Source organism: Micromys minutus, assembly GCF_963924665.1.
Source record: "Micromys minutus genome assembly, chromosome: 23".
NCBI classification, from domain to species: Eukaryota; Metazoa; Chordata; class Mammalia; order Rodentia; family Muridae; genus Micromys; species Micromys minutus.
Genome location: NC_137958.1, coordinates 6,240,678 through 6,267,590, shown reverse-complemented (window position 1 = coordinate 6,267,590; position 26,913 = coordinate 6,240,678). Strand labels below are relative to the sequence as shown.

General features: G+C 43.3%; 2 protein-coding genes across 2 annotated transcripts in view; one reads left to right on the top strand and one right to left on the bottom strand.

The window, feature by feature from the left end:
- Window positions 1-1,686: 1,686 nt before the first annotated feature.
- Window positions 1,687-11,681, top strand: TYMS (thymidylate synthetase; the record flags this gene model as incomplete). The annotated part of the gene is made up of 7 exons (XM_080936353.1): window positions 1,687-1,873; window positions 3,198-3,271; window positions 5,937-6,111; window positions 8,601-8,702; window positions 9,422-9,597; window positions 10,529-10,600; window positions 11,397-11,681. The coding sequence occupies 7 exons, from the start codon at window positions 1,687-1,689 to the stop codon at window positions 11,532-11,534; spliced, it is 924 nt and encodes a 307-aa protein (XP_080792479.1). The 3' UTR covers window positions 11,535-11,681.
- Window positions 11,682-12,654: 973 nt separating this feature from the next.
- ENOSF1 (enolase superfamily member 1) overlaps window positions 12,655-26,913 on the bottom strand; it is a gene marked incomplete at both ends in the record, with an annotated part of 32,083 nt that continues 17,824 nt past the window's right edge. The window contains 8 exons of the mRNA XM_080936352.1: window positions 12,655-12,735; window positions 13,805-13,886; window positions 16,216-16,315; window positions 16,545-16,674; window positions 17,369-17,410; window positions 21,981-22,115; window positions 24,126-24,213; window positions 26,513-26,547. Coding sequence (XP_080792478.1) covers window positions 12,655-12,735; window positions 13,805-13,886; window positions 16,216-16,315; window positions 16,545-16,674; window positions 17,369-17,410; window positions 21,981-22,115; window positions 24,126-24,213; window positions 26,513-26,547 — 693 coding nt within the window. The remainder of the gene's footprint in view (window positions 12,736-13,804; window positions 13,887-16,215; window positions 16,316-16,544; window positions 16,675-17,368; window positions 17,411-21,980; window positions 22,116-24,125; window positions 24,214-26,512; window positions 26,548-26,913) is intronic.

Here is a 26,913-nt window from a genome sequence, read left to right as displayed (position 1 = left end):
TACGTCAACTGGAAGCCAAAAGAAATAGGAAGCAGCCAAGATCCCAAGGTCACCTCTGATCACTAGACCCCACTTGCTAAAGGTTATCCCACCTTCCAATAATACCACAGGCTAGCCAGCAAGCTTTTTAACACATGGGCCTTTTAGGAGATACTTATCCAGCTCATACCGTATGCAAAAATGAAAAATGTGAAATACAGGAAGAGAAACCTAACAAATACAGACTTGGGCTGGGTTTATTGCTCAGTGGTGGTGTCAACATGTGAGCAGTCCTGGGTTTAACCTCAGGGGAAGAAAAAAGTTGGTAGTGTTTAGAATGTTTCAGTAGAGCCAAAATCATACTCTTTACATCCCCAGACATATTTTTAAAAGCTCATGGGGCACCTACGATGTATTAAAGAAGATGGTAGGTACGGAGCTCTTGTTGCTTGTACAAGACGTGTATTAGTACATTTTAAACTCATCAAATTGAAACCTGTGGCATTAAAGTTTGAAATTGTGATCAGAGTGAGAGATGGCTTAGTGAAGGGCTTGCCACCAAGCTTGATGTCCTTGTCACCTCCATCCCTACCCCACCCCACAGGATAAGCAGACACCTCCAGGGCACACACGTTTGAAAGAACGCTTTAAAGGTGTCACCAGTTTTAACAATGAGCGGAGAGTCCCACCAGGCTGGGCAAACAGTTATGAACACGAAAATCACTCCTTACTCTGCCCTTTAAACCTAGGGAACGAACTCAGACTGTTGGGAATAACCAAAAGAAACTTATTCTAAGTACTACCATTTTGTTTTCAGACTCCGTTTAATCATAAGGAGAGACTAAATTCAAGGTCCCAGGCTCTAGAGGAGGTGAGGACTTCCCAATTGCTGAACAGTCATTGTTAAGGAAACGCTTGTCCAGTTATCCCGGGGACAACTTCACTATCTTGCTGACAGGGTCAAGCTAAATTCACATTCTCAGGCCCTGGAACCAACTCCTATCCTGATTGGTGGAAACCCCCTTGCCACCCAGCTTCTCCTCTCTTTCTGGTTTTATTCTTTAAATAAGCCGTACAATGTCCCTTCATGGTCATAGTTCAGTTGAGTCTGTTCTTCTGCCCTGATCGATCATTAGCGGCTTGTACACAATAATTTTTTGTTATCTGAATTGACCTTGTGTTTGCATTATGTTGGATTTATGTCAGATTTAAGCAGGCACCTCAACAAGATAACGGGTTTTATTTTTATATTTTCAAGAACAAGAAATCAACCCCTTTCCTGGCTTGGAAAAATGAGATCCCTAGGGTCAGTGTATCAAAAGGCAGGCTCCGGCGTGCTCTAGTATAAGCCAATGGCTCTTTTTGAGATATGGTCTCAAGTACCCAGGCTGGCCTTGAACTTGCTATGAAGCGAAGGATTGCCTTAAACTCCAGATCCTCTAGCCTCCATCTCCCAAGAGCTGGGATTACTGGCGTGTGTTCCCACACCCTGATCCTATAGGCTCTTAATGCCAAAACGGGTAAATCGAGATTTGGGAAAGCCGGCGGGTGCGTCTGCCTTGCAAGCCGTAACGTCTTCAGCCGCGTGGGAGCGGGGTCTGCCACTGCCGGCTTCCCAGCAGGAAGAGGCGGGCTCGAGCGGGAGGAAAGAGCGCCCGGAAGGTCCTGGTTTTGGCGCCGACCGCACTGCCGCCAGGCTGCTCCGTTATGCAGGAGGATGGTCCCGAGGTGCGGGCCGGCGCTGAGCCGCCGGGCGCCGAAGCCCCGCAGCATGGAGAGCTCCAGTACCTGAGGCAGGTGGAGCACATTATGCGCCGGGGCTTCAGGAAGGAGGACCGCACGGGCACTGGCACCCTGTCGGTGTTCGGGATGCAGGCACGGTACAGCCTGAGAGGTAACCGGGCTGGGCTGCGGGAGGACGGCCGGCGGGCTGGGCGCGCGGCTCCGGTTAGCTCGAACCCGGGCTCTGCGGTCCTGGGAGTCCTAAAGTCCGCGTGCCCGCCACTGCATCTAAACCAGGTCCTAAAGGTCGGCCTCTGACCTTAATCCACGATAAACCTTTTCTCCCGAATCCAGTTCCAACCTGTTGTGCGGCCCCGAGGGAGGGAGTGGGAGAAACCTGTCTGGGCTTGTCCAAACCTTGCCGGGAGGTCCTGACTTTGCTCCTCCTCTTAGCTCCGGTTCCCCTTTGCTACTGTTTTTTTTTTTTTTTTTTTTTTTTTCTTTTTCTTTCTTTCTTTTTTTTCCTCTTTTAATTGGAGCGAAAACGGTTTGGGCGGCGCTACGGATGCGCGGGAAAAGGGGAGAGCCTAGGTCGGAGGCGGGAGCCGTGGGGTTTCCTCCAACAGCCTTGACTTTTAAAGAGGAGCCAGAGGATGTGTAGAGGAAAGGATGAAGTCTTACTTAAACACTGGGCCGGGAAGGGCGCGGGACCTCCTAGGTGTTGGCTGGGGAGGGGGTTGTTAACGGTGGTATTTAGGAGAAATGAAGAGCATCCTGACACTGGCACGGAGAATAGCTTTTGGGTGGGGATCTGCCCACTCTTAGGGAATTCACGTAGTCTCCCACATTTTCTCTGGAAACTACAGCCTCCAAGAACTGTAGACCCAGACGAACCACGGACCCAGTTTTTAATTCACTTACTCTGCTTAGACTGTGGACAGGTTTTTTGTCCTTTGCCTCTCTAGTCTTCTTTCAGCTTTTTGATGATGTTAAAGGTCGTGCTCTGGTTGCAAAAACATTTGCTCAGACTATACCCCTAACCTGGGCATTTTCACTTTGACTTGTGGGTTGCTTGACCTGCACTATCCCATTGCCTCTTAAGCTGTGGACACTTGTGCATTTCCTTTGGGCACCTGTGAAGTGGAGGTCACAAAGTTCCCTGATGGCCATTCTGAGGAGTAAACAATTCTGTTTCCGTATACTAGGTCAGTTTGCTTTCCAATATCTGAAAACTGAAAAAATATCAGCTTTTATAGCTCTCTGCCCGTGGCATATGCGGCTTGGGTATGGGGGGCGGGGCTTGAGGCTGTGTCATTACTGCATTCACAGTGGGTGGGGGCTCTTTCTCTTTCCCTTATGGGTATCCCCTGGAGAACTGTGGAGTCCTGCAGCTGCTCCAGGGTTTGGGGTCCTAGTCACTTTTCCTCCACAGAGAAAGCTGGATGGTAGCTTGCTGTATTTTTATCGTGCTTTAACTGTATGTCAAACTTTTTCAGATGAATTTCCTCTGCTTACAACCAAACGAGTATTCTGGAAGGGTGTTTTGGAGGAGTTGCTGTGGTTTATCAAGGTGAGGGTGGCGTCAGTCCTCACAGCACCAGTTTTAGAAGCTGAGCTGGCGGCTGTTAGCCATCTCCACGGCTTCTTCATTTATCTGTCTTCTCCCTCCCACCTGCCCCACTCCTCACTAGTCTGAAAACACTGGGGTATTCCCGCCCAGGCCGCTGGCATTCGCCATTCCTAGTACCGACTACCCTTTCCTTCCAAACAAGTATGATTCTCTCCCTTGACCTGATCAAGATAGGTTCTTCTCCCTTCTCCCTCCCTTCTCTCTATAGGGAAGCACCATCAGCTTGGCCTATAAATTAGCCGTTCCTGGTTTTTCTGGATGGGAGATAAATAAGTACAATGCCCCGTGAGTCTCCCAAAGTTAGAGAGTCTGTTTTTCTTATGCTGTTGTGTTTCTAGGTCCGGAATATAGCCAGCCACTTGGTTTGTACTCAGCATATCCTGATTACTGGATCAATAGATACCAGAGAGTTAAGTAGGTACCTTGTTTATGTTGCAGTGCTGTGATGACTGCCCCAAGTCCAGAACAAGTGAGGTTCTGTCTAGTGCTGGCTGAGAGTATTCCAGGAGACAAGCTGAGTTCTGGGCCATACTACAACTCCTTTGGAGTATGTGGGGTGAAGAGGGCCTGCTGTGCAAGCATGAGACCTGAGTTCAGTCCCCAGCAGCTACATAGACATTCTGTGTGTGGGGCTGGAGAGATGGCTCAGCAGTTAAGAGCACTTGCTGGGCGTCTGGAACTCCGGCTCCGATATCATCTGCTCTCCTTGGGCACTGCATGCAGAGCAGTGTCCTCCGGTTTCTACGGGCTCAGGTACACGGGCACACACATGTGCACATACACTACATATATACACAGAATAAGTTAAAAACTAGAGCCCTCAGTATGACTTACATGATCTTGGATATACCGGATCCTAGATGGCTTACCCATTCTAGAATGGGTTGGTGGTGTATTTAGTTTGCCTTAGTTCTGTGTAGGAAGTGACAGTCTCTGATTCAGGGTAAATCTTCAGAAATTCTAGAACATCCATAAAATAGCTTGAGCACAAACCCAAACAGATGGGAAAGGGGGCTTTTGAAGCACACTATAAAAGATTCAGAAGTTAGCCAGGCAGTGATGGTGCCCACCTTTAGCACCAGCAGTTGGGCTAGCCTGGTCTACAGAGTGAGATTCAGGACAGCCAGGGCTACACAGAGAAACCCTGTCTTGAAAAACCAAAACAAAACAAAAGATTGAGAAGTTATTTATTGGGAGTGAAAAGGTTAAAAGAAACCTCATAGAAAGAGGGACTGGAAATCTGGCTGAAAGCACTTGTTCTTTCAGAGGGCCCGGATTGGTTCCCAGTCCCCACGGGAAGACGGAGCCATCTGTAACTGGTTCTGGGGAGTCATATTAGATGCACTTGTTGCAGATATTTGTGCAGGTAAAAGGGGGAAAGAAAAGTCAGTTACCACAGTGCAGTTCATCACCGGTGTGGAGTGTGAGCCAAGTCATAGAGAATGTCTACTAAGCGCAGGCATTTTGCTAGTGTTAACCGTTCCTTATTGGACATGTGTGTTAAATTCTGCTAAGGTGTTCCTCACCAAGATGAGGCTAAAGCACTCACAAGAGGAATTAGTAGCAGAATCAGGCACAGGCCTAAGCATATGTCACCAAAGCCTTGTTGTTAGATGTTATAGTACATGATACCTAGGTGTGGGGCAAGATCTCTCCATACTTGGCTGCAGGATCAGAGAGGATGGGCTAGGATATCCTGGGGCCAATCTGATTTAAAAGATAACGTGAGGCTTTAGATAACTGAAATAGAATTCAAACTTGGTTCAGTGAACTAAGAAGCATTTTCCAGAAAAGCTAACTACTGCAAATTCTTTAGCCAGATATGACACATGAACAGACTGTACATGGAGTATTACTAAACAAGTCCACTTGGGGTATTTTGTGTAGATATGAAACATAATTGATTTAGCAATTTAAAACTGTCAGATGAGGTAGGAATATATTAGGAACTCAGAGGCTTTAGAGAATTAAAGCCATACGGTGATGGTGTAAATCTTTGATCCTTGCACTTAGGAAACAGAGGCAGGTGGATCTCTGAATTTGAAGCTAGCCTGGTCTACAGAGTGAGTTCTAGGATATCCAGGGGTACACCTGGAGTCTTCTTACCTGATTGCTTAACTAGGATATCTCAGGGGGGAAAAAAGGAAAGAAAAACTAAAAGGGAAGGCTGGGGAAATGGTTCAATGCATAAAAGCATTCGCCATATAAATCTAACAGACTGAGTTTGGATCCCTGGAATTCTCATAAAACGCCTTTGGTAGTGTCATCTGATCCCAGAACATCTGTGGGAGAGATGGGCCATGGAGATAGGAGAATCTATTGGAAACTCAGAGGTTAGCTAGCCTCGATGTGGTGCAGCAACAGCAACAAGAGAGACCTCCCACCTTCAAGGTAGAAGGCAAGAACTGCATGCTCACAACTAACGTCCACATATATACACAAAGAACGCTAAAAGTTGGGAATAGAAGCACTACCATTGGGAGTTTCTAAAAAGGGGGTCTGGCCAGGACCAGCCTGCTTAAAGATAGGCTGTACATGCACCGTGGGTGGGAGATGAGTAGCTCCGAATCCCCTTTTATGCCTGTTCTATTCTCCTGTTTTCTAGGGATCCACGAATGCTAAAGAACTGTCCTCCAAGGGAGTGAGGATCTGGGATGCCAATGGGTCCCGAGCCTTTCTGGACAGCTTGGGATTCTCTGCCCGGCAGGAAGGGGACCTGGGCCCAGTGTATGGTTTCCAGTGGAGGCATTTTGGAGCAGAGTACAAAGATATGGATTCAGGTGAGGAGAGAACAGTGCCTCAGGTTTCCTGAGTGTTCTTCCTCAAAATCCACAGTAGAGTATGGGAGATAAGTTCACTTCATGGGAGCTGATAAGTAACTTCCCACTGATAAGTGAGAAGCTGTGCTGGTTATGGTGGAGAAGCTACAACCAAATCACACCAAACCCCAGTATACTCTTGGTGGCTAACATTTATTTGTTGGGCATGATTGGATACTTGAAACTTAATGAACCATGTCACTGGCAAATTGTGGTAGGTTTGGTTTGTAAGGGTTTAGGGTAGACGGAGGTTCATCTAGGACTGGGTGCAGGAGTTACCTTTGATCATTTCTCTGCAAGGCTGAGGCATGAGCAAATTTGTAGGCAGGACTGAGAGTGAAGCAAACATCTCACAAAGACTGGCATCTTCCTCTCTCGGCACTACTTGAGTGTCACAGAGACCTGCCTTCAGCCTTTGTCATTTATCCCTAGGACAGGTTCCAAGGGTAGGTTCCTTCTTGGAGTTGTGAGTTTTGAGAGTCCCCTCCCTCAAAGTACCAACTATGCTAGAACAAACATTGGCTGGCTTATCTTAGTAGAAGTGTTTACAGAGAGTATATGAAGTAGCTGTGGTTTTCATTAACAAACCACTTCTCAGCTTCCACACCTCAACAGGAAGCAGGGAATTAAAGTCCACAGACTACAACTGAAAAAATGTGCCACATCATTAAATTCATTACAGTTTTCCTTGTAGTTTTAAGTCAGTGATGTATTTAGTGACTAAGTTGTAATGTTGTTTTAGGTGAAAGTGTGCCTAAGCCCTAGAAACTGTTCTGCAGTTCTGTTATTTAGAATAGCTGTGGAAGGCCATCTTCCATTTAACATCTAGTGTTCTATGGGACAGTAACAGATTATGTCGGTGAAGGGTGACAGGGGTGGTTGGTAGGTACAAAAACCACATTTTGGGGACACCGGGGAAATCTAAAACTGCTGAGATTGTAGGTGATCAGCATATTTTTTTGTTACTAAGCTAGAATATCTAAAGCTAAATAACTGAGGAAAAAAGGTTTATGTAGATCAAAGTTTCTTACTTTCCTACTGTGACTTTTTTCCCCCAATAAATTACCTTTTTATGTAGTCCCAGGTATATAGGTACCTAAAACAAATACACAAACCAAATAAAATAAATCATTAAAAGTTTACTTCATGACAAGTCTTTGGTATAAATGTAATTTAGCACTTATTAGAGATTAAAAACAAATTTTACACACTAATGGGATGGGTATACTTGTTAATTTTCACACAAAAAAAGGAAATCTTGACTTAATATAGGGCATTTTCAGAGTCTGTTGATTGTTTGATTTTATACGTGCCAAGGATAAGAACTGTACACTACAGAAATAGGTGGTACAAAATGACAGAAGTATGTTTGCCATTTCAGAAATTGTTGGCATTTCTCTAATCCCCAGCCAGGATTCATGGAATAGTGTTTTTATTAAACCCACGTCGGTTTTTAAAACCGAAGATTCTTATATTACAATGCAAAGATGTACTAATTTGGGCTAGTGAGATGACTGGATAAAAGCTTTTGTCGTTCAGGCCTTACCTCAATCACTAGAGGGTGGGACAAGAAAACTACTTCCTGCAGTTTGTCCTCTGACTTCCCCGTGTGCACAGCACACACTGCTCCACACACACACACACATTAGATGCATACACACAATATTAAATAAATTTAAAAGTTAAGAACAACTCTCCTCCCACAGAACCAAAGATAGACCAATTTGAATACATGACAGAGTCAGGAAATAACGACAGCCTTGTTTTTTCATGACTGGATCGTCGTGGTTCTAGAAAAGACTATGTGCAGTGACGTGCCACAGTTTATATTTGTCTCGAGTCCAAGCTCAGGTGTTTCGGGCTATGCCACATGTGCAGTGCACGGGGTGTGTGTGTGTATGTGTGTGTGTGTGTGTGTTCACCCTAAACCCACAGTTTAGGAGGCTGTGGTAAGATCTCAGTGCTGGTGGTCCTGATGTCTACATTTTGATGATAGAACTCCAAGGTGATACATTATTCAGAGACAAGAGATGAGAAGTGTCTTTTCATCTAATGAAGTCACCAGAATTCACTCAAGGGAACTCCACCCTAATGACTTTTTAATCCTAGTCACCTTTTAAAGGCTACATAATTAGATGAAAATTCTACCTAAAAGTGAAAATTACATTTCAACTCATGAATCCTTGGGTGACACATTTAAACCTTATTCCAACAACATTTTGAAACAGGAGCAGTTCAAGTGGAGGAAGTAACATTGTACAGACTAAATAGCTGAAAGACTACAGGGGCCGAGAAAGGACCCTGAACTTAATCCAGCAAGATCTGAGAAATACTGGAATGTGCTGTGTACCTTAGAACCATGGTTCAGGGAGGAAGGCTGTCGGTGTTAACCACATTCGAGGCTGTGTCTGGTGTGACTCACGTGTGCATGTATTCTGACAATTCTACAGATTACTCTGGTCAGGGGGTAGACCAGCTGCAGAAAGTGATTGACACCATCAAAACCAACCCTGACGACAGAAGAATCATCATGTGTGCCTGGAACCCAAAAGGTGGGCAGCATCCCAGCCATTTTCCTTTGGACACGTGGGCGAGTTAACCAAAGGGAGGCAAGGTGGCCTGAGACACGTGTGCCACTAGAACTGCCTCTGGTCATGTGATTGATTGTGTGCCCGTGAGCAACTCACTCACACTTTGCTCTTATTCTCACCTTCATGTTCTGGGGTTAGGCTCATGTGATCCTCTTTATGCTTTTATCTTACAGGAGCGTTAGGCTGCCTGTTAGAAACACCTATGATTTTAAGTTTTTAATTCGGAGCAGATGAAGTCTCAGGTGTTAACGCTTAACTAGATTATAAAACTAAACTCTACAAGGGTCTAGTGAGTACCCAGCAAAGGTCATTTGTATTTATAATAACTTAGTAGCAGAATGATGTACCTCAGGTTCCAGTCCTTTGCAAATGAATGAGATCATTTCCCTTTTATTTGAATGAGATCATTTCCCTTTTATTTGGTGCCATCGATGGTGGTTGGGATCCTTCGTCTTAGCTCAGATGGAAGAGCATTGCTTCAGCACAGGCGTACACTTGCCGGTGGCTAATGGACAGGCTTCCGGGGCTGCGGGGCTGGAAAATGTCTGATTTTCACATCATGGGAAGGTGTGAGTTGTGCTGCTTGTAACCTGCTGGCCTTTTTCGTGGTTGGCTTGGTCGCTCTTTTTCATAGCTATATTCTCTAAGAACCTCTCCTTGTTTCCCCATCGACTCCTCAGATCTCCCCCTGATGGCACTGCCTCCTTGCCATGCCCTCTGTCAGTTTTATGTGGTGAACGGGGAGCTGTCCTGCCAGCTTTACCAGAGGTCCGGAGATATGGGTCTGGGAGTGCCCTTCAACATTGCCAGCTACGCTCTGCTCACCTACATGATTGCACACATCACCGGCCTGCAGGTGAGCTTTCAGAGAGCACGGTTAGAGCCAAAGTAATACACAGCAGGGAGTTCAGTCTGGTTAGTACTAGAATTTTATGCATGTAAATAAGGCATGAATTGGTTTACCTTACAACCTCCTCGGAGCTTTTTGGCCCCTTGTTGCCTATAAAAACTAACATTCATATAGGTTGTGTGTGGGGGAGGTGGAGGAGGTTGTTTTTGTTTTTGGAGACATGGTCTTATTCTATAATCTACATTACTCCTAACCTACTGTCTCAGTGTTGGTACATAGCCCAGTTATGAAGGCCTAAGAATTCTGAATGCTTGTGAAAAAGCAAGAGTCTTGTGACTTCAGTTTCTTCAAAACACAGACTTGTTCTTGGAATGTGTTATGTGCTCCTCGGATGTAGCAGATAGGAAAGTTTACTTCAGCTGTTTCTTCTATACCTCTGTGGAAAAACATGTTTTTGCCACATGCAGCTTGTCTTTTGATTATACACTTGACTCCAGTGCTCTTAACCCTCAGAGTATAAACTGTCTGATGCTCCAACAGAGCTGGCTATTGATGAGTCTTTAGTCCACCTCATTTTTAGGCCCTCCCTGCTCTTCTAGGTTCACAACGCCAACTAGAGCGGCAAACAGCTCTCAGCCTTCTAAGTGCTGGGGTTCCACGTGTGAGCCATCACATACAACTTTAAAAACGTTTGTAAATTAACTTTTCTCAAAACCACACCGATAAAATTAGTTTGGGGAGCTTATGTTTTATTGTGTCCGTGTGTAGGGATCAGAGGACAATTTACACGGGTCCTCTTCCTCCGTGTGGGTCCCAGGCTGTCAAGCTTGGTGACAAATGACTTTACTCACTGAGTCGTCCTTAATCTGTTTTAAAATGTTTCGATAAGAATTTAAACTAAAATATTACGTTGTGTTTTCCTGTGAGACATTTTTAGCCAGGGGATTTTGTCCATACTTTGGGAGATGCACATATCTACCTGAATCACATCGAGCCACTGAAAATCCAGGTAAGGAGTCGACCTGTTAGATCTGTTTTTCAGCTTGGTGTCTTCTCTTAACAGACTGGATGGCAGGGCATTCCTTTGTATCAGCCACTCCGGTTGGTGCTGTCACATATCAAAGGGCTCCAACTAGAGGGCCTTTAATAATGGGGGTGAGCAGGGGATCAGCCTTAGCAACTCGAGCACTGAAAATGCTGAGGTATTGAGTACCGGTACCAGAGAGAAGAGCCCGGAGAGTTTACTTGAAGAATTAAAACATAAGTGCTTGACTTTACTCTTATGCTTAAGTCCAGTAAGTAAAGTCTGAACTTTAAAAAAGCCTGTCTATTCAAATCCCTGTAACACAGTAGCCAAAACACGTACTGAGATGGCGTTAAGAATGAGTATCCATGTTTTGTGAACCTTAAGGGAACAAAAACGAGACTGGCGAGAGTAAACAACCGTCCCTAAGTGTGGTTATTTATTAGGAGTTATCTGGTGGCTTCAGCCTATAATCACAGCTAGATTAGAGACTCCTGGAGCAGGATTATGCCAAGTTCAAGGCTTGCCTGGGCTACAGAATGGGTTCAGCATAAGCGTAGATAATTGACCGAGACCCTGTCTCACAATAAACTAAGCTAAGCTACAGCTGAGTTGTAGATACTTGTGTAACTCACGAGGCTTGAGGTGCATTTCCCAGTGTTGCAGGAAGGACAGTACAATACTGCACTCCTGTAAAAGTACATTGTGATAAAATACTAGGTTGGTTTCATGAGGAGACCCCAGGAATGGATGTAAAATAATGCCATGATTTTGTTTTTAGCTACAGCGAGAACCAAAACCTTTCCCAAAGCTCAAAATCCTTCGAAAAGTTGAGACAATCGATGATTTCAAAGTTGAAGACTTTGAGATTGAAGGGTATAATCCACATCCGACGATTAAAATGGAAATGGCTGTTTAGAGTGTTCAGTGGTACTGTGAATCTCCCCAGTCGTCAGGGTCTGAGCCTGATGGATGACCAGGGTATAGGTTTCTCTAAGGAAAATGGTGATCTGTAATTGTAATAATGATCAACGTTTAAAATGTCAAAAATGTCACTGACGTTGGGAATCTGCCTTCAATATTTACTAAAGCTGAGATTATACAATCTGGAAAAACCCAGGCATATATGTATCTATAAGAAGGCTGGTGAAATTCAGAGTATGTTACTTCTCTAAACTTGAAATATGTTAATGTTCATTTATAAACATTTTATATGCTATAGTAATTGATTCGCATTTGTCTGTTCTTTTCGTGTGGGTATATATAGGTCAGAGGGAGTTCAGTTTCTGCCTAAAATAGACTGACCTAAAAGGCCTATAAGCCTTCAAATGCAGTCTTATCAGGCTGGCCTCAAACACTTGGAACTTGAGAGTGAACTTATTCCTCACGTTCCTGACTCTCCCTTTAGCTGCTGATATTATAGGCATGTTTTATCTCTTCCTGCAGATCAAACTATGGATCTAGTCATATCAGCCCAGGGTTTAGAACAAACCCCACAAGATTACATTGATTCTGCCCGTGTGTACACAGGGTCTTACCCTAAGGACACATCTCACACTTTAGCCCCTGGCTGGCCTATGCTATCCTCAAGCTTGTGGCAAAACTCCAGCTTCCTGCATGCTGGGATTATAACTGGGAGCTCCAATGCCTGGCTAAGACAGTTTTGTTAGAGTTTTGCAGTGGGAAGAAATATTTGTTGCCATTAATTTCAGTGGGGTGTGAAGTCTCTAAAATACTTAGAAGATAATAGAAGAGATGCTAAACCATTTCAGGACAAATCAGTAGATCATTTTTGTTGCTCACAATTTTTATTCAGATTTATAACAAGAGTTAGAATGAGGAATCATTACAACAATTTATTTTTTCAAGTGTAGCACTGGATAAGGATTTTTAAAGAATGCTTTGGGTTAGGTACATTTGCTTTACAATTAAGTAGAATACTGACTTGCTGACTATAAGCCGAGATCACAGCTGACTCCGGGGCAAGTATGACTTTAAGGCTAGACTTGACTTAAGCATTTCACTTCAGATAGAAAGTGTTAGGGCTGATGGCATACATCTGGAGTAGCAAGGAATTTCTTCACAGATTCTTCCTTCATTTCTGTTGAGTAGCCTGCAGCCTAGCAGAGACAGATTGACACATGACACTGGTTTCTTTTACTTCTAGAGATACCTCTAACCCAGAGGTAATTCAGTATTTAAGAAGTTAAGTTTGGGGGCTGGGGAGATGGTTCAGCAGTTGAGAATGCTTGCTGCTCTTCCAAAATACCAGTGTGGTTCCCAGCACTTATGCCAAGCAACCTTTTGTCATTCCCTTTCCAGGAGATTCCCTCCTTTGGCCACTGTGGGCACCTATCCACAAACATACATGTAATTAAAAATAAAACTTTAAGGCTGGAGGGATGGCTCAGCGGTTAAGAGCACTGATTGTTCTTTCAGAGGTCCTGAGTTCAATTCCCAGTAACCACATGGTGGCTCACAGCCATCTTTAATGCCTTCTTCTGGTGTCTGAAGACAGCTACAGTGTACTCATATACAATAAGTAAACATAAAAAAACTGTAATATATAAGTTTTTGTTTCAGAGAAGATATAGGGTCATACTTTATTCACTACTTACCTGGATTGTTAGTGAGACAAACTTAAATAACAATATCTGTTGGTGCAAATGAGCCACAATCTGGATAAAATGTGGATAAATGGCCCAGATCATTAGTGTACAGATGTTGCTGGTTTTGGGGAGGAAGGAATGTGTATTTTAATACAATAGCTGTGTCTTAAGATTTCTATTGTGATAAAACTGACCCAAAAGCACCTTGGGGAGGAGATAGTTTTTGTGTGCCTATATCTCAGGTCACGCTCCATTACCAAGGGAAATCAGAGCAGGAACAAAGGCAGAGAGCCGCTGAGGAATGCTGCTTACTGCCTCCTTCTTCATGGGTTGCTTAGTCTACACCTTATATCTTCTAGGTCCCACAGTAAGCTGGGCCCAACATCAATTAAAACCATCATAGTCTTGCCCATTGGCCAATCTTGGCATTTTCTCAAATTGGCAAGCTGAGGTAAAACTGCACTCTGACCTTCATTGATACTCATTACTAAAGAGCCATTTGTTACTGAAAACCAATTCTTTTCAGAGACACAATGGCTTCTGGCAGCGTGTGTCCAACACGTCCTCGGCCTCGGCTTACCTTGGGAGGCAGATATGAAGCATCTTTGATTACCACAGGATATTTGAAATGTTCATGCAGATGGTCCACATATTCACACATCCTAGGAAATTGGAGCATTAGTGTTTGAAGTTAGGTCCCTTATAAGCTAGGAGCCGTGAAACAGGAAAGTATCCTTAAATGGTGGGCTGAGGATCAGGACCCACATAAGGCTGTGTGTGGTACTGCACGTGCACAGTGGGATGGGAGGTGGTGATAAAGACTCCCTGGAGGCTCGGGTGGGTCAGATGGCTGGTATTCGCAGTGGTAAGAAACTAAGACCCTAGGTAGGGAGGTGAAGACCACCATCTGGGGTTGTCCCCTTCACAACTGTCCACACTCAGCATGGTACACACAAACACAACTGGGGTTGTAGCTAAGTGCTAGCAGAACTCTTGGCTTGGATGAAATCCTAGATTTGATCTCCAAGGCTTAGCTGTTATGTGCAAAGGGGGAGTTGAGACATACTGTAAAGTTACCTTGAACATTTCGTAGTAATCCTGTATCAATTCAAGTTGCAGAAACCTGGGATTGTGGTTCCTAATGCCAAATGTTAACACTACATTAAACTAAAATGTGGTTCCTTCTACCTACTTGCTCAGATGATTAAATAAAAAGCACAGGTTTGGGATTGTGTCAGTCTGTTAAAATTCTGCATGCCACCGTCCAGTTTTGTGGTTAGATGCTATATACACCTAACCTATTGTGAAACCTAACCTATGTCCTTAGCCATCTGATATAATAGGATGTGTACCAGCCTTTACCAGTGTTATGTTCTTAGGATAACAACCTCCCTTTTTTTTTTTTTTTTTTTTGAGAAATTTCTTAAGACAGAATGTTTTAGGGAAGTGAACCAACAGGGAAGAAAATGCTGTGGTGATGCTAAGATGAAGTAAACTCAAAATAGCCCCTGGAAGCCATATTCACTAGGCCCCTCCTTTCCAGAGTTAACAGTACAGACCGCTGCCTACAATAAACAGATAAGCCCAGCTGAACTACCTAGAAAAAGACCAGATGAGCTGCCTGGAAGAGGCTCAGGCCTACTGAGTCACCTGAAAGGGACACTCTTCAACTTGTGGTGTTGCCTGTTCAGTAGGTTGCAAGTTCGAGGTGTGAGCTGTCACCCATGCTGGGTGGGCTTCAGTGATGCTGTCTTTGAGTTAGTTCTGCTCCTATTAGCAAGAGCCCCTTCCCGATATTCCTATAAGTGATATCAAACTCATGTTAGACTTTGGTGATATCTGTATTTGGATCTGTCATTTGTTAGTTCCCCATATGGGGTGATTAGAAGTTTTCGTCTCCCCAGGAATAATGTACACAGCAACCAGGGACACAAATAAGATGGCAGGAGAAGCTAATGGCTCCTGTGTTGGCAGTAGGGTGCAGATAAATATCCAGCTACATGGGGGAAGACAGTTGGGTCTCAAAAAGAAAAAAAAATTCAGAGAATGGTAAAGGGAAAGGTTAGGATGTCAACACCTGCTGCTGGGATCTGGTGGGATTTGTTTTATACAGACATGTCAGAGTTGTAAAGCTGGTATGAAACACCAGCGCTGGTTTGTAGCATCTCACACCAGGGATACTGCACTGAGATGCTTCCATGACAAGAGCTGACATGAGAAAGTAAAACAACCCAGGAAGTCTACTTGGGACAGTAGTAACTAAGAGAAAATAATCGAGACCTTCATTGTTAAGATTAGGAATATGTAGCAGTTCTAAGGTGAGGAGATCCAGGATTCCTCCCTTTGAACTGACTATTCTTTAGAACGTAAACCAGTTTAGGCAGATTTAAAACGAAGTGCTGCTTACTCACTAGACAGCTCCAAGAAGAAGCCAGTACAATCCTGACACCTGCCACTCCTGCACTGATGTTCTGACACATCCCTTTCTATCTCATAGTCCTACCCATACAGGTTCTCATATTTGGTCTCAAGATTTAACTTCAGTGAGTCTTTTGTGTGATATGTTTAGTTTCAGTATGCAAAGTACAATAAGCAATCCATATATGTACACATGACTGAAAGACTTCCCCCAATATCCAGTCCTGTTGTGGCTAGAGGGATGGTTTAGTCGTTACAAGCACTCACTGCTTTTTACAGGGCCCAGGTTTAATTCCCAGCGCTCACATAGCAGCTCACAACTATCTAGAACTAAAAGTTCCAAGGGATCCAGCACCGCCTTCTGACCTCAGGCACACGAGTACACACACAGGCAAAGCACCCACACACATGAAATTAAAGAGAACAAATAAAAGCCGTTTGGAACTGGTATTTAAAATCTATTCTAGGTGCCCTTAATAGTGCACAGTGTTCTGGGTATCTCTGGCCCTGTTTTCAAACAGCTGTCCAGGATCAAGAAGTATGACGGCAGTGGGAGGAGTTAATGCTACTGACCTGTTTTGAAGGCTGGCAGAGACTGATATATAGTCAAATATAATCAGGTGCTGGACCAGCTCTGTGATTCCGGCCTCACCAGCAACGGGGCAGACGGGAACTGGAAGAAAGTGTTTCAGTTTAAGGCAAAAGCAATGCAGAAAGATCCCCTGGGGTTTATTAGTGTCTACAGGTGACCCGATCGTATTTTAATATTTAGGGATAAAATTTCAGGATGGGATTCAGCCAGCTCTCCCTGATTAGAGAAAGTTTTAGAGAAAAGGCAAACTATAGACCCATGAGGTCTCAAGGCCACCGGGAGTGGAGTAGAGCTTCCACATCATCCTTACTTCCAAACTTTTTGGCCATCAGTAATACTGAGAGGTTTTCATTGACACTCCTCAGTCTATAGCTGTCAATCTGGAGAAACTGCAGGAACTTCTTTTCTAGGATGTGCTTAATCATCAGTCTGTTGTGACACTGGAAATAGAATCAAACATTTCAATGTAACACCAACAGAACTGGGCTTTGTTTTTGTTACCCCTAAGCTTGGCAGTACTCTGATCCCACACCAGCTCTTACTGCTAGACTTAAGGGCACCCAACTGTCCCTCCCTTGTTTTCTTCTTAGTCTGAGGTGACACTGTTAGTGCAGAGGGACAAATCTAAAGTCAAGTATAAATCCCACCACTTTCCATTTATAACAAGATTTCCGTGGTATCACTTGGCAAGTGGGGTTCTATCAGGATGGGTGGTGGCATCCGTGACATCTACAAGCAGATGGCACATTAAAGTGTGCAGTGGTAAGGTGGGGTAGTATTGTTTGTTTCGCTGGAAGACTGAAGATCTGTTCCTCACGCTGCTGTCTTTGTGCTCACTGTAGCAGGTATAGGAGGGACTAGGACTTCGTTGTGTGAGCACAAGAGACTGCTATCACTTTCTCTAGTTGGATGCCCTGACTGTAACAAGTTGTTGCCTTGTTAATTCTGAATAATTGCTTAGAGAAAAAAAACCAAACCAGTGACCCGAGTCCCATGAATTATGGAAGAAGCCACAAAACTTTGGACTCTTTATGAACCACCAACTTAAAAGATGATGAAACCCGCCCAACTTCTGATGCAACATGATGGTGCTTTTAGTGGCCAGTGGGGTGACACCCAGGGTGTGATGCTCACCTGTTCTCCAGTGGCAACGCCAATTCCTAAGGGGGCTAGTGCCTGCAAGGGAAGGCAGCCTGGTGTTATTTTCCAATGTTTGAACTGCAACTCTGAATGTTTAAAAATGTTCTTAAGAGTTGAAGGAAACATCCCTACTGTTGAGCCATGTAAAGTTTAAAGCCCAGCAGGAGGATGCCCATAGCAATGTCCGTGGTGTGGGAGAGTTATATCCCCACAGTGTGGAAAGGCCGGGCTGCTCACATGCTGCTACTACCCCTTCCTGGATGGGGCTGCACACTTCTGCAGCATTGGCTTGCCATGCTCCAGGGCCTGAGTGGTGTACCACACAGGACAGGACTAATAGGTACTGTGTGTTCTTGTAGACTGATGGAGTTCTTGCCTCTGCTTCCTGTGGGCTGCTGTTCCACTTACTTTCTTATTGTATCACTAATAAACCCTGTGAAGTGTTAAGTTTAAAGTCTCTCTTGCTTTTGTTAAATCCAAAGTCTTCCCATTCAGCTCTGTGGGTTTAGTAAAGTAATTGTCCTCTGATGTCTGCACACACACACACACACACACACACACACACACACACGAATAAATAAATGTAACAACAGCAAAAACAACCCTAAGAAGCCAGACACAGTGGTACACAGCTGTGAGCCCAGCACAATGGAGACTTCAGTGGGAAGATCAAAAGTTTGAGATGAGCCTGCCTTCAAAGTGAGACTGTCTGAGAGCTTCAATCCTGATCAAAACCCCATTTCATTCTTCAAAGAAAAGAAAAAACTATCCAAAAGTTCATATGGAATCACAAAAAACTCCTGGATAGCTATAACAGTCCCAAGTGAAAAGAATAATGTTAGAGGGACTACCATTCCATACCTCAAGATACACTACAGAGCCATAAGAGAATATTGTTCTGGCCAAAACCCAACCAAATAAAAGGACATACAGAGTGAGCGATAGAACAAAACTGAAGACCTGAACTTTAAAAAACTTAACTACAACCATTTAATAGTCAATAAAAATGTCAAAAACAGACTAAAGACAGCAAATGGTTCTGGGAAGACAGGATGTCCGCTTATACAAGAATAAAGTTAGACCATAACTATTACTTCAGATGAGTCAAAGGCCTAAATGTGAAGCCTGAATCCGAACTGCTAGAAGAAAACATAAGCAATACCCTTGGGGCGTAGGTACAAATAGGACCACATTTGCCCAGGAATTGAGACGAGTGAGACTTCATAGAACAGAATCTGAATAGCTAAGGGATCAGTCAAGCTGGTGAAGAGGAAATCCACAGAATGGGAGAGACTGCTAGGCATATAGCTATCTGACACGACTGATATCCAGAACCAAAAATATTAAAATTCAAAAAAGTAAATAACTTATAAAAAGATGGGAAATTGAACAGAAAAGCTCTCAAAATAATGGCTAAGGAAACCAACCAACCAAAAAACAAAAACTCAAAAAAAAAAAAAAAAAAAAATTCATTATCCCTAGCAATTAAGGCTGTATAAATCAAAACAACTTTGAGAGTCCATCTTTTTCCAGTCAGAAAGGCAAAGCTCGATGAAACAACTGACCAGTGCTGGAGGCTGTGGAGGGAAAGGGAACCCTCATCCATCACCGGTAGAATTGCAAACTGGTCCAGCCAGTCTAGAAACCTGTGGATAACTGTCAAAACACTAAAAACAAATCTGCTGTATGACCCAGCTGTAGCCTTCATTCTTCAGCATGTTCCAAGGGCTACTACTGCTACTCCAGACACTTGCTCATCCTTGTTCACGGCTGCTCTATTTACAGGAGCCAGGAGATGGAAACAGCCTAAATGTGCTCCAACTGATGAGTGTATAATAAAAGTGAATATGGACACACAGGAATACTGTACAGCTGTCAGGAAAGGTAAAATCCTGATTTGCAGGTAAGTAGATGGAATTAGAACACACTGAATGAGGTAACCAAGACCCAAATGACAAATGTCACACAAACTCTCTTATCTGTGGTTCCTAGCTCCAGGTTTTCGGATGTGAGAATGGAACCCAGAGTGACTGCAGAAAAGGGAAGTGAAGGGGCTGGCAAGGCTGGGGAGAGGAGTAATAGAGAAGGAATAGCAAGGTGCAGTTGATTTAAATGGGGGAAAGGAGACTTTAATTAGGGGAGATAAGTCTCTCCTCCTTCCCTTTCCCTTCCCACTTACAGGATTCACATTTAGGGAAGAAAGACTAAGGACCAGAGGAACAGAAAGTTTTCTGTGAGACTGTCTCCTAGACATGTCAAAAAGGCTTATCAACACAGCTGCCCCAACAAGATGTAAACAATGACGTTACTAGACACAGAAGGGGAACTCTAAGGGCCTCAACACTAGACAGAGAACTATGGGTAACCGGAATGCCTAGAACAGGATAAACAGTCTGCCCAAGGGAAAAGCCTCCAAAACAGTCATTCAATACCAAGTGGGCAGCACTGAGAGAGAGAAGGGGGTGGAGAGGAAGGGAGAGAGTATATGTGAGTGTGTGTGTAAAACGTGGTCTAAACAAGGCTGTGATGACAAATTTAGGAGTTACAAAACACAATCTAGGATATATGTGAGCTTGTACCCAGTCCTGGAAAGCAGCAACAGATGGACCCTGTACGTCACTGGCCAGCCACCCAGGCTAATTGGCAAGCTCTGGGTCCCACTGAGAGACCCTGCCTCAAAATAAGGCACATGGCTCTTGAGAAATGTACTTGGCTTCTGGCCTCCACATGCATGCACAAATACACACAAAAGGCGGCTCTGGTCACTCCAAGGATCTCTCCACTGGTTTGTAGTGTGGCGCTCCTCAGCATTAATTCTGCACTACCCTGTGTGAAGCCACCCCCTCTATCTTCCCATTATCCCTTTCATGAGCTTCTTTCTACCATACAAGGCCCTTATTCAGACCCAACACGCTGCCACTTTGGTTTTATGTATCTCAGTACATTCTCTTGGGTGAGGCTTAAGGTGTTTTTTCTTTAAATAAAGAACATGCCCTAAATACAGGTTTCTAGAGGGTGCCTGGTCTAAGTAGACTCTACACTAATTTACTGAGATCTCAGATCCTAACAGGAGCCAGAAGCATCAAGATCGCTTCCAGAACTTAAGATTCTTCCCAGGGCAGAGTACAGTGGTGTGCGCTTTTAATCCAGCACTCAGAAGGGCAGAGGCAAACGGATCTGAGTTTTACAGTTTTACGAGGGGAGTCCCAGACCAGGTGGGGTTACACAGGGAAACCCTCCATCAGTTATATTTAAATGTTTTTCTCTAAAAATTTAAACTAATTCAATGCATTGTTATTTTGTGTTTGTATGTGCGTATGTGTGGGCACACATGTCACAGTATATATGGATGTCAGAGGACAACTTGTATCATGCGGGTCCTGGTGACTGAACTCAGGTTTTTGGATTTAGCAGTAGCCCCCTCCTGCTGAGCCATCTCTAGAGCTCAGGGGTACACTTTAAAGATAAAAATCAGGAAATGAGAAAATACAGCTACCAAAGTGTGGGTGTTTCAATGCCTCTCCTAAGTTTAGATGCTTGACTAGTTGTTCTGAGTGGGTAGCACTGTTTTGAGTAGGTTTAGGAGGTGTGTGTGGCTGTGCTGAAGGGATATGTCATGGGGGGTGGCTTTAAGTGCATGCTTGCCTTGTGTGAGATGCTTCCAAATGAACCAGCTGATACTGAAGCACTCATCTTCAGAACGAAGGACCTGAGCACCCGTAGCCACCCACTATGACAGTTTCTGAGATGTTCTCACATCTGAACAATGGGGACAATGCAGATGGCCCCCAATTACTGTGAAACTGTTTCAAGGCTCTTAGAAAATAGCCAGGCAACATCATGTTTGAAAGCCTGATTTTTGAGTCCTCTAGGGGAATCCATACTTTTTGTTTTATTCTGGGCAAATAAAGTACAGGTGCTCCTTATCTTGATAAGATCTTCATAAACACACTGTAAAGTGGAAAGATCAGAAGCAGAAAATACATTTCATCTACCTAGTCTACCAAATATTAAGGCAGATGAGAGAGACCCACCTGTCCCCGGAGAACTGGAACAGGAGTTAAACATTATTAAAATACTGTTAAATCACCACTAATGTTAATGATAAACCTTTTTTTGTACATCTCTCTTTGCATCTTTATTTTTCCTTTAAATAGGCTAAACTGTTGGGGGTAAAGCAATTTGACTCCTTAAGTGACATAAACTTCCTGGCAACCTGGCTAGCTTAATAGCTAACTGGGTGTTGTGGAAAATCATTTTGAGGACACACTAGCAGCTTGATAGGAACACTGTATGAATGACAGAAGATATGTTCCGTGCCTCCTGTACCAGTCTTAGCAGGCAACACTCTGAAGGAGATTAGGAGAACTAGGTGTCCCTGAAGCCATTTCACCCAAGATAAAATGGGAACACTTCCCTTATGGCCCAAGGCCTGTGATTAACTCATTTGCAAGAGGGGTTGTTCTAATTTTGGTGCAAACATTGACTTATTTGCATGAGGGACTTGTGCCACAAGAAGTTTTGAGAGTTTTAGGAATTGTCCCTACTGATCGCTCGAGAACATTAAATAAACAGTAAATGGCTGAGGTAACAGCAGCTTTGTTACCTTAGAGATCGCTGCATAGCCTTCGATGTCAAACTGGGATGTGGGCTTCTCAATCCACAATGGCTTGAATTCGGCCAGCTTTGACATCCAGTCCACTGCTGTAGGCACATCCCAACGCTCGCTGGCATCCATCATCTGCAAGGACAGACTTCTCACTTCTCTGTAGAGCTGTGGCTCCAGAGAGAAGATGCCTGAATTTAGTGCACCCTGCTGCTTAGGAAGACTCCTTTGGCATATCTTTTGTTAGAGTCTAGCCCAGAGTCCTCAGAAAAGGGGGGCAGGGATCCAAAGTGCGGACATTGGGATTAGAAATCTGGCTTCAGATCTGAGCCACATGTAAGGGAAGAGATGTGGATTGTTCTCAGGATTGCTGGGATGTCTACAAGTACCCTGGGCTGGGTAATGAGATGTGCTTACTCAGGGATGTGTCCATGTTAGGTAAGCACCTTACCACTGAGCTATCATATTCATTCTGATGTCTCTGGTTCCAACCAAGGAGTAAGAACATGAATACTTTGATAATGTATGACGCTGGTCTTGTGATAGGTAAACTTTTTAAAAGCCATGGGATCTGATCAGTTTTAGTTTTATAATTCTGCAGAGCTAATTATGTCTGATCAGAGCAAGAGACCGTCTTTTTGCTAACCTTTTTGTCAACCTTTCTGTTGGGTCCACCAAGTGCTTTGTTTTTATTTTAAGCATGAGTATTTCGCCATAATGTGCAACCGGTACCAGCAGGAACCAGAAGAGGGCATCTGATTCACTGAAACTAGAATTAGAGCTGCGTCCTCTGCAAGAGCAGAAAATGCTCTTCATCACAGAACCAACTCCCTAGCGCCTTACTTACGCAGTGTGTGTCTCCTCTCATGTATGTGTGTATGTGCACACATTTGTGGAAGTTAGAGGACCACTGATGATCATTTCTTTCCTTCTACAGTAATAATGGAGACTGAACTTGGGTTCTGAAACCGGACAGCAGATTCCTTTAACTGCAGAGCCATCTCGCCAACTCTCCTGTTATCATTTGAATCACATGCACATTCAGCACCGAGTCTGTTCGAATTGACTGTTGCCCACCAGGTATCTGGCATATTAATAATCACTAATGGAATGCTCACTCTACTTGGCACTTAATAGGTTTTTGTTCCATTTAATTTTTACTATAACTCCATAAGGCAGCTCATATCACCCTGTTTTACAAATAAAAACTGGCTTAGAGAGAAAGTTAAGTGAGTCGCTCAAGACCAGTAGGCCAACTTGGTGGTAAGTTTTAAGTCCAGGCCTTGCCTTTTAGGCTTTGGCTTTCTCCTCACTATCCTGTTGCTCGGAAGCCAGAGAATTGCTGTGCAGGGTTTGAGATAGCCCCCCCCCCCCACCAACCTCATTATACTCACAGGAGATGACAAGGACATGAGATTCTATAAATAGTCTAAGTGGTAAGATTTCTCTTACAGGATACTCTGAGAACCACAGTGTAACAGGCTCTAGATCAGATTTTGTCATAAATTATTTGAATGAGGATGACCTCATGAAACAAAAGCATTGCTACTTCATGGATAAATAATGAGACTTCTGATCTTATAGTAAGTACTCCAAAATTAATTTTAAACAGAAGACAAACCTTAATTTTTGAAACATAATCTGATTGTGACTCTTTACAAAAATATCTTACATATAATAAAAATACATAGGAATGCTAAGTCCTTTTATTATCTCTGCTAGAACCTCAATGCTTCAAAGAATGGCTGCTTAGAACCTATCTCCTGAACTGCTTAAGAGAGATTAATGATTTACACTTAGGGTGGTCCAATGGAAGACTGCTTGTTCAGGCTCACCCGATTAGCAAAAAGGACCGTCTCTTGCTTGGATCAGACTTAAATGACTCTGTAGAATTATAAAGCTAATACTAATCAGATCCCATGGCTTTTAAAAATAGAGTTCACCTATCTCAAGACCAGCATAAGTTATTAAAATGTTCATGTTCTTAATCCTTGGTTGGAACAAAAGACTTTAGGCTGGGGGTGAATATTACAGCTCAGTGGTAAAATGCTTACCTAACATGGACACATCTCTGAGTTAGAGTCACAGTACCACAAAAAACATTCATCCAGCTTCCATGTCTTAATATCTTGAGAATATATTTACCAAAGTCTTCTCTGGTCCAATCATGTCCCTGATGAGGCAGCATCTTCGTATGTCGTCATCAAGATTGGCCCCAACTTTTATTTTAAACCTACAAACATACTTAGTTTAAATAGGTCCCTAACTTGGCAAGAACACCTGGATTTTCTGTAGAAGTGAGTCTCTGTGAATCATGCATAGACCATGTTTTCTAGTAACTTCGGTTCTCCCCAAGCATCAGACAAGTCATGAGATAATATTACTGCAAACTGCATCTCTTTATTCAGTATCAATAATTCTGAATTATCTGCTGACCCACAGTTAAGGAACCAGAAAGAAGATGAATCTCTAATACAGCTCCCTGAAATTCTGTTATGCCAGACAGGTTAGAACAAATAGACCCTGGTCCAAATAGAAGAGGCAGATAGAGTTCACAAGGCCTGTGCATTTGCTAGTTGTTTGCACAGAAAGTTTGTCTCCAGTGAACTCAGTTGGACTAATCTGTTCCTTATGGGGAAGAGCTCCAGAAAGGAAAAGGGACTTGGTCACACAGAGAGGAGCGATAGAATGTGGTCTGTGGTATCCTAGAGAGTTTCCCTCATGGCACATTTGGCCACTTTCAAGGAGCCCTCTCCTCAAAAAAAAAAAAAAAAAAAACGACAAAAAACTAAACCAACCCTAATCTGCCTTGATGTCCAATTATGTCTTGAGACATAGGCATCTGTATGTTCCTCGTGACTGCTGAAGTGTGAGCACTGTTGGAGAAAAGATTATATCACCCACAGGACTAGTATCCAATTTCTTTTTCAACAAGCACTTGTTTAGTGAATCCCAAGACTGGGCTGTGTCACTGCAGACAGAGCCTAGGTTTTTTACTCCTCCAATTTCTCAATCTCCCTGGATACTAAGATCATTCAGTTCATGAAAGTTTCACACAGGTACAGGAATCACCGTATCTTGGATAACTGTAGTTACTAACCCTCATCAAAGGAGATTGTTTTTTTTTTACAGCAAACAGATCATCACAGAAAAATCACAAATTGATACATTGCAGAAATCAACAGATCAAGGGAGGCCAACCGCATTAATGTACATCGAAGCTCCTGCATCAACGGCTCAGGGAACATCTTGGAAGAAGAGACAGAAAGATTGTAAGAGGCAGAATACCAGAGAGTCTGCTCTGAAAGTCTCTCCTAGAAATGACTAGACTACACAAACGAGACCAGAACAAAGGCAGTATCACGGAAGGATGAAAAATTTTTAGTGCCCCACCCCTAGACAAAGAACTATGGGTAACAAATGCCTACTAGGAGGAGAAGCAGCCTCACTCCCTATTTGTTATCCAATGTAGTCATATATATACTACCATCAAAACTGAGCTCAGCAGTATATAATAGGATACACACATATACTATATACATATACATATATAATAGTATACACACATGTATTAACAGTGAAAAAGAAAAAGACTATCAACTTGAGAACTAGAGGGAACATGGGAGGGTTTTGAAGGAGACTAGCTGGAGGAAAGGGAGAGAGGGAAAATGATTATTTCAGTCAGAAACATTTCTTTAAAGCTGAACAAATTCTGGCATCTACGATCTTGTTTTCTAACAAACAACCAGAGAGTCTTTTAGTCTAGGTAGAAGTTTCAGCTATGATTTGTAGTTCTGGAGAATACTAGAAGTAGTTGGCCATAGCCTCTATTCATTTCTTTTGCTGAGGTCCAGAAGTCTTTCTGGAGCCTTCCTGATCTAGAGTTGACTCATCAAGTCAGCCTCTTCTTGGTCAGGTAGCCTCATGGAACATCTGCTCCAAATTTACCTTATAATAATTCTCACCAAAAATGGCAACTCTTAGAAGGATTGAGAGAGAAGGAGGACATCTGTTTAAGAAATGTTGAGAAATCTGCCTAGGATCACACAGTCCTTGAAAAGCAATGGTGGGAAAAGGCAAGAGTTTAATTCTATCAAATGCCAAAGCCTTTACACACCTTCTTAATGTTATCACTATTTAGTTAAGGAACTGACAAGAGCTCAGAGCATCTCAAGTTTGGGTACACAAATGAGGATTAACTGATGGTCTTGTTAAAATGAAGATCCTGGTTGGAGTTCAGCAGTGGAACAATTATCTAATAAGTATGATGCTCTAGGTTCAATCCCTTGTACCACAAAGAATGAATTTGTATACTGATGTCTTTCAAAGTCTCTTCCACATGTGATATTCTAGAATTCTAAGTAGATTCACACTTTGTCTTTAGAGAGAATATGCCTGGCCTAGGTTGAAGCAACTAGGGTGGTTGCTTCAGGCATTCCTGGTGAGATTTAGTCTTAGGCTCTTCTTCACATATTCAGCCTCTTAGTGTTGCTCATTAGGAAGTCAAGTCCACCATTACACAGATAACTTACCTGGTCCAGCCATCTTTTAGTGCTGCTTCCAAGAGCTGTGGGGAAAGAGGTGCATCTCTCATTAGATAGTGTACATTGCACCGTGCTCCCCTGGTTTGACAGTACTTCAGTAGTTTGGTTGCACAAGCATTATGGTTATAGTATAAACCAGAGGAACAAAACATGTTTTGTTTAAAGATAGAAGCAGTTTGGCTAACAGCATCACTCTAATTGTGAAGTAGCTTTCTTTATCTCTGTGGGAAACATTCCTTTAATTGTCATTAACATTCCAATGGGTGATGCATTATGAGTGTCCTTTGTAAAGCTAGGATTTTCAGTGGCATCCACTGAATTAACACATATAAGAAGCAGAAGCCAGCCTTTCCGGCTCTGTGTGAATACAATATGATGAGAAAGCAGGG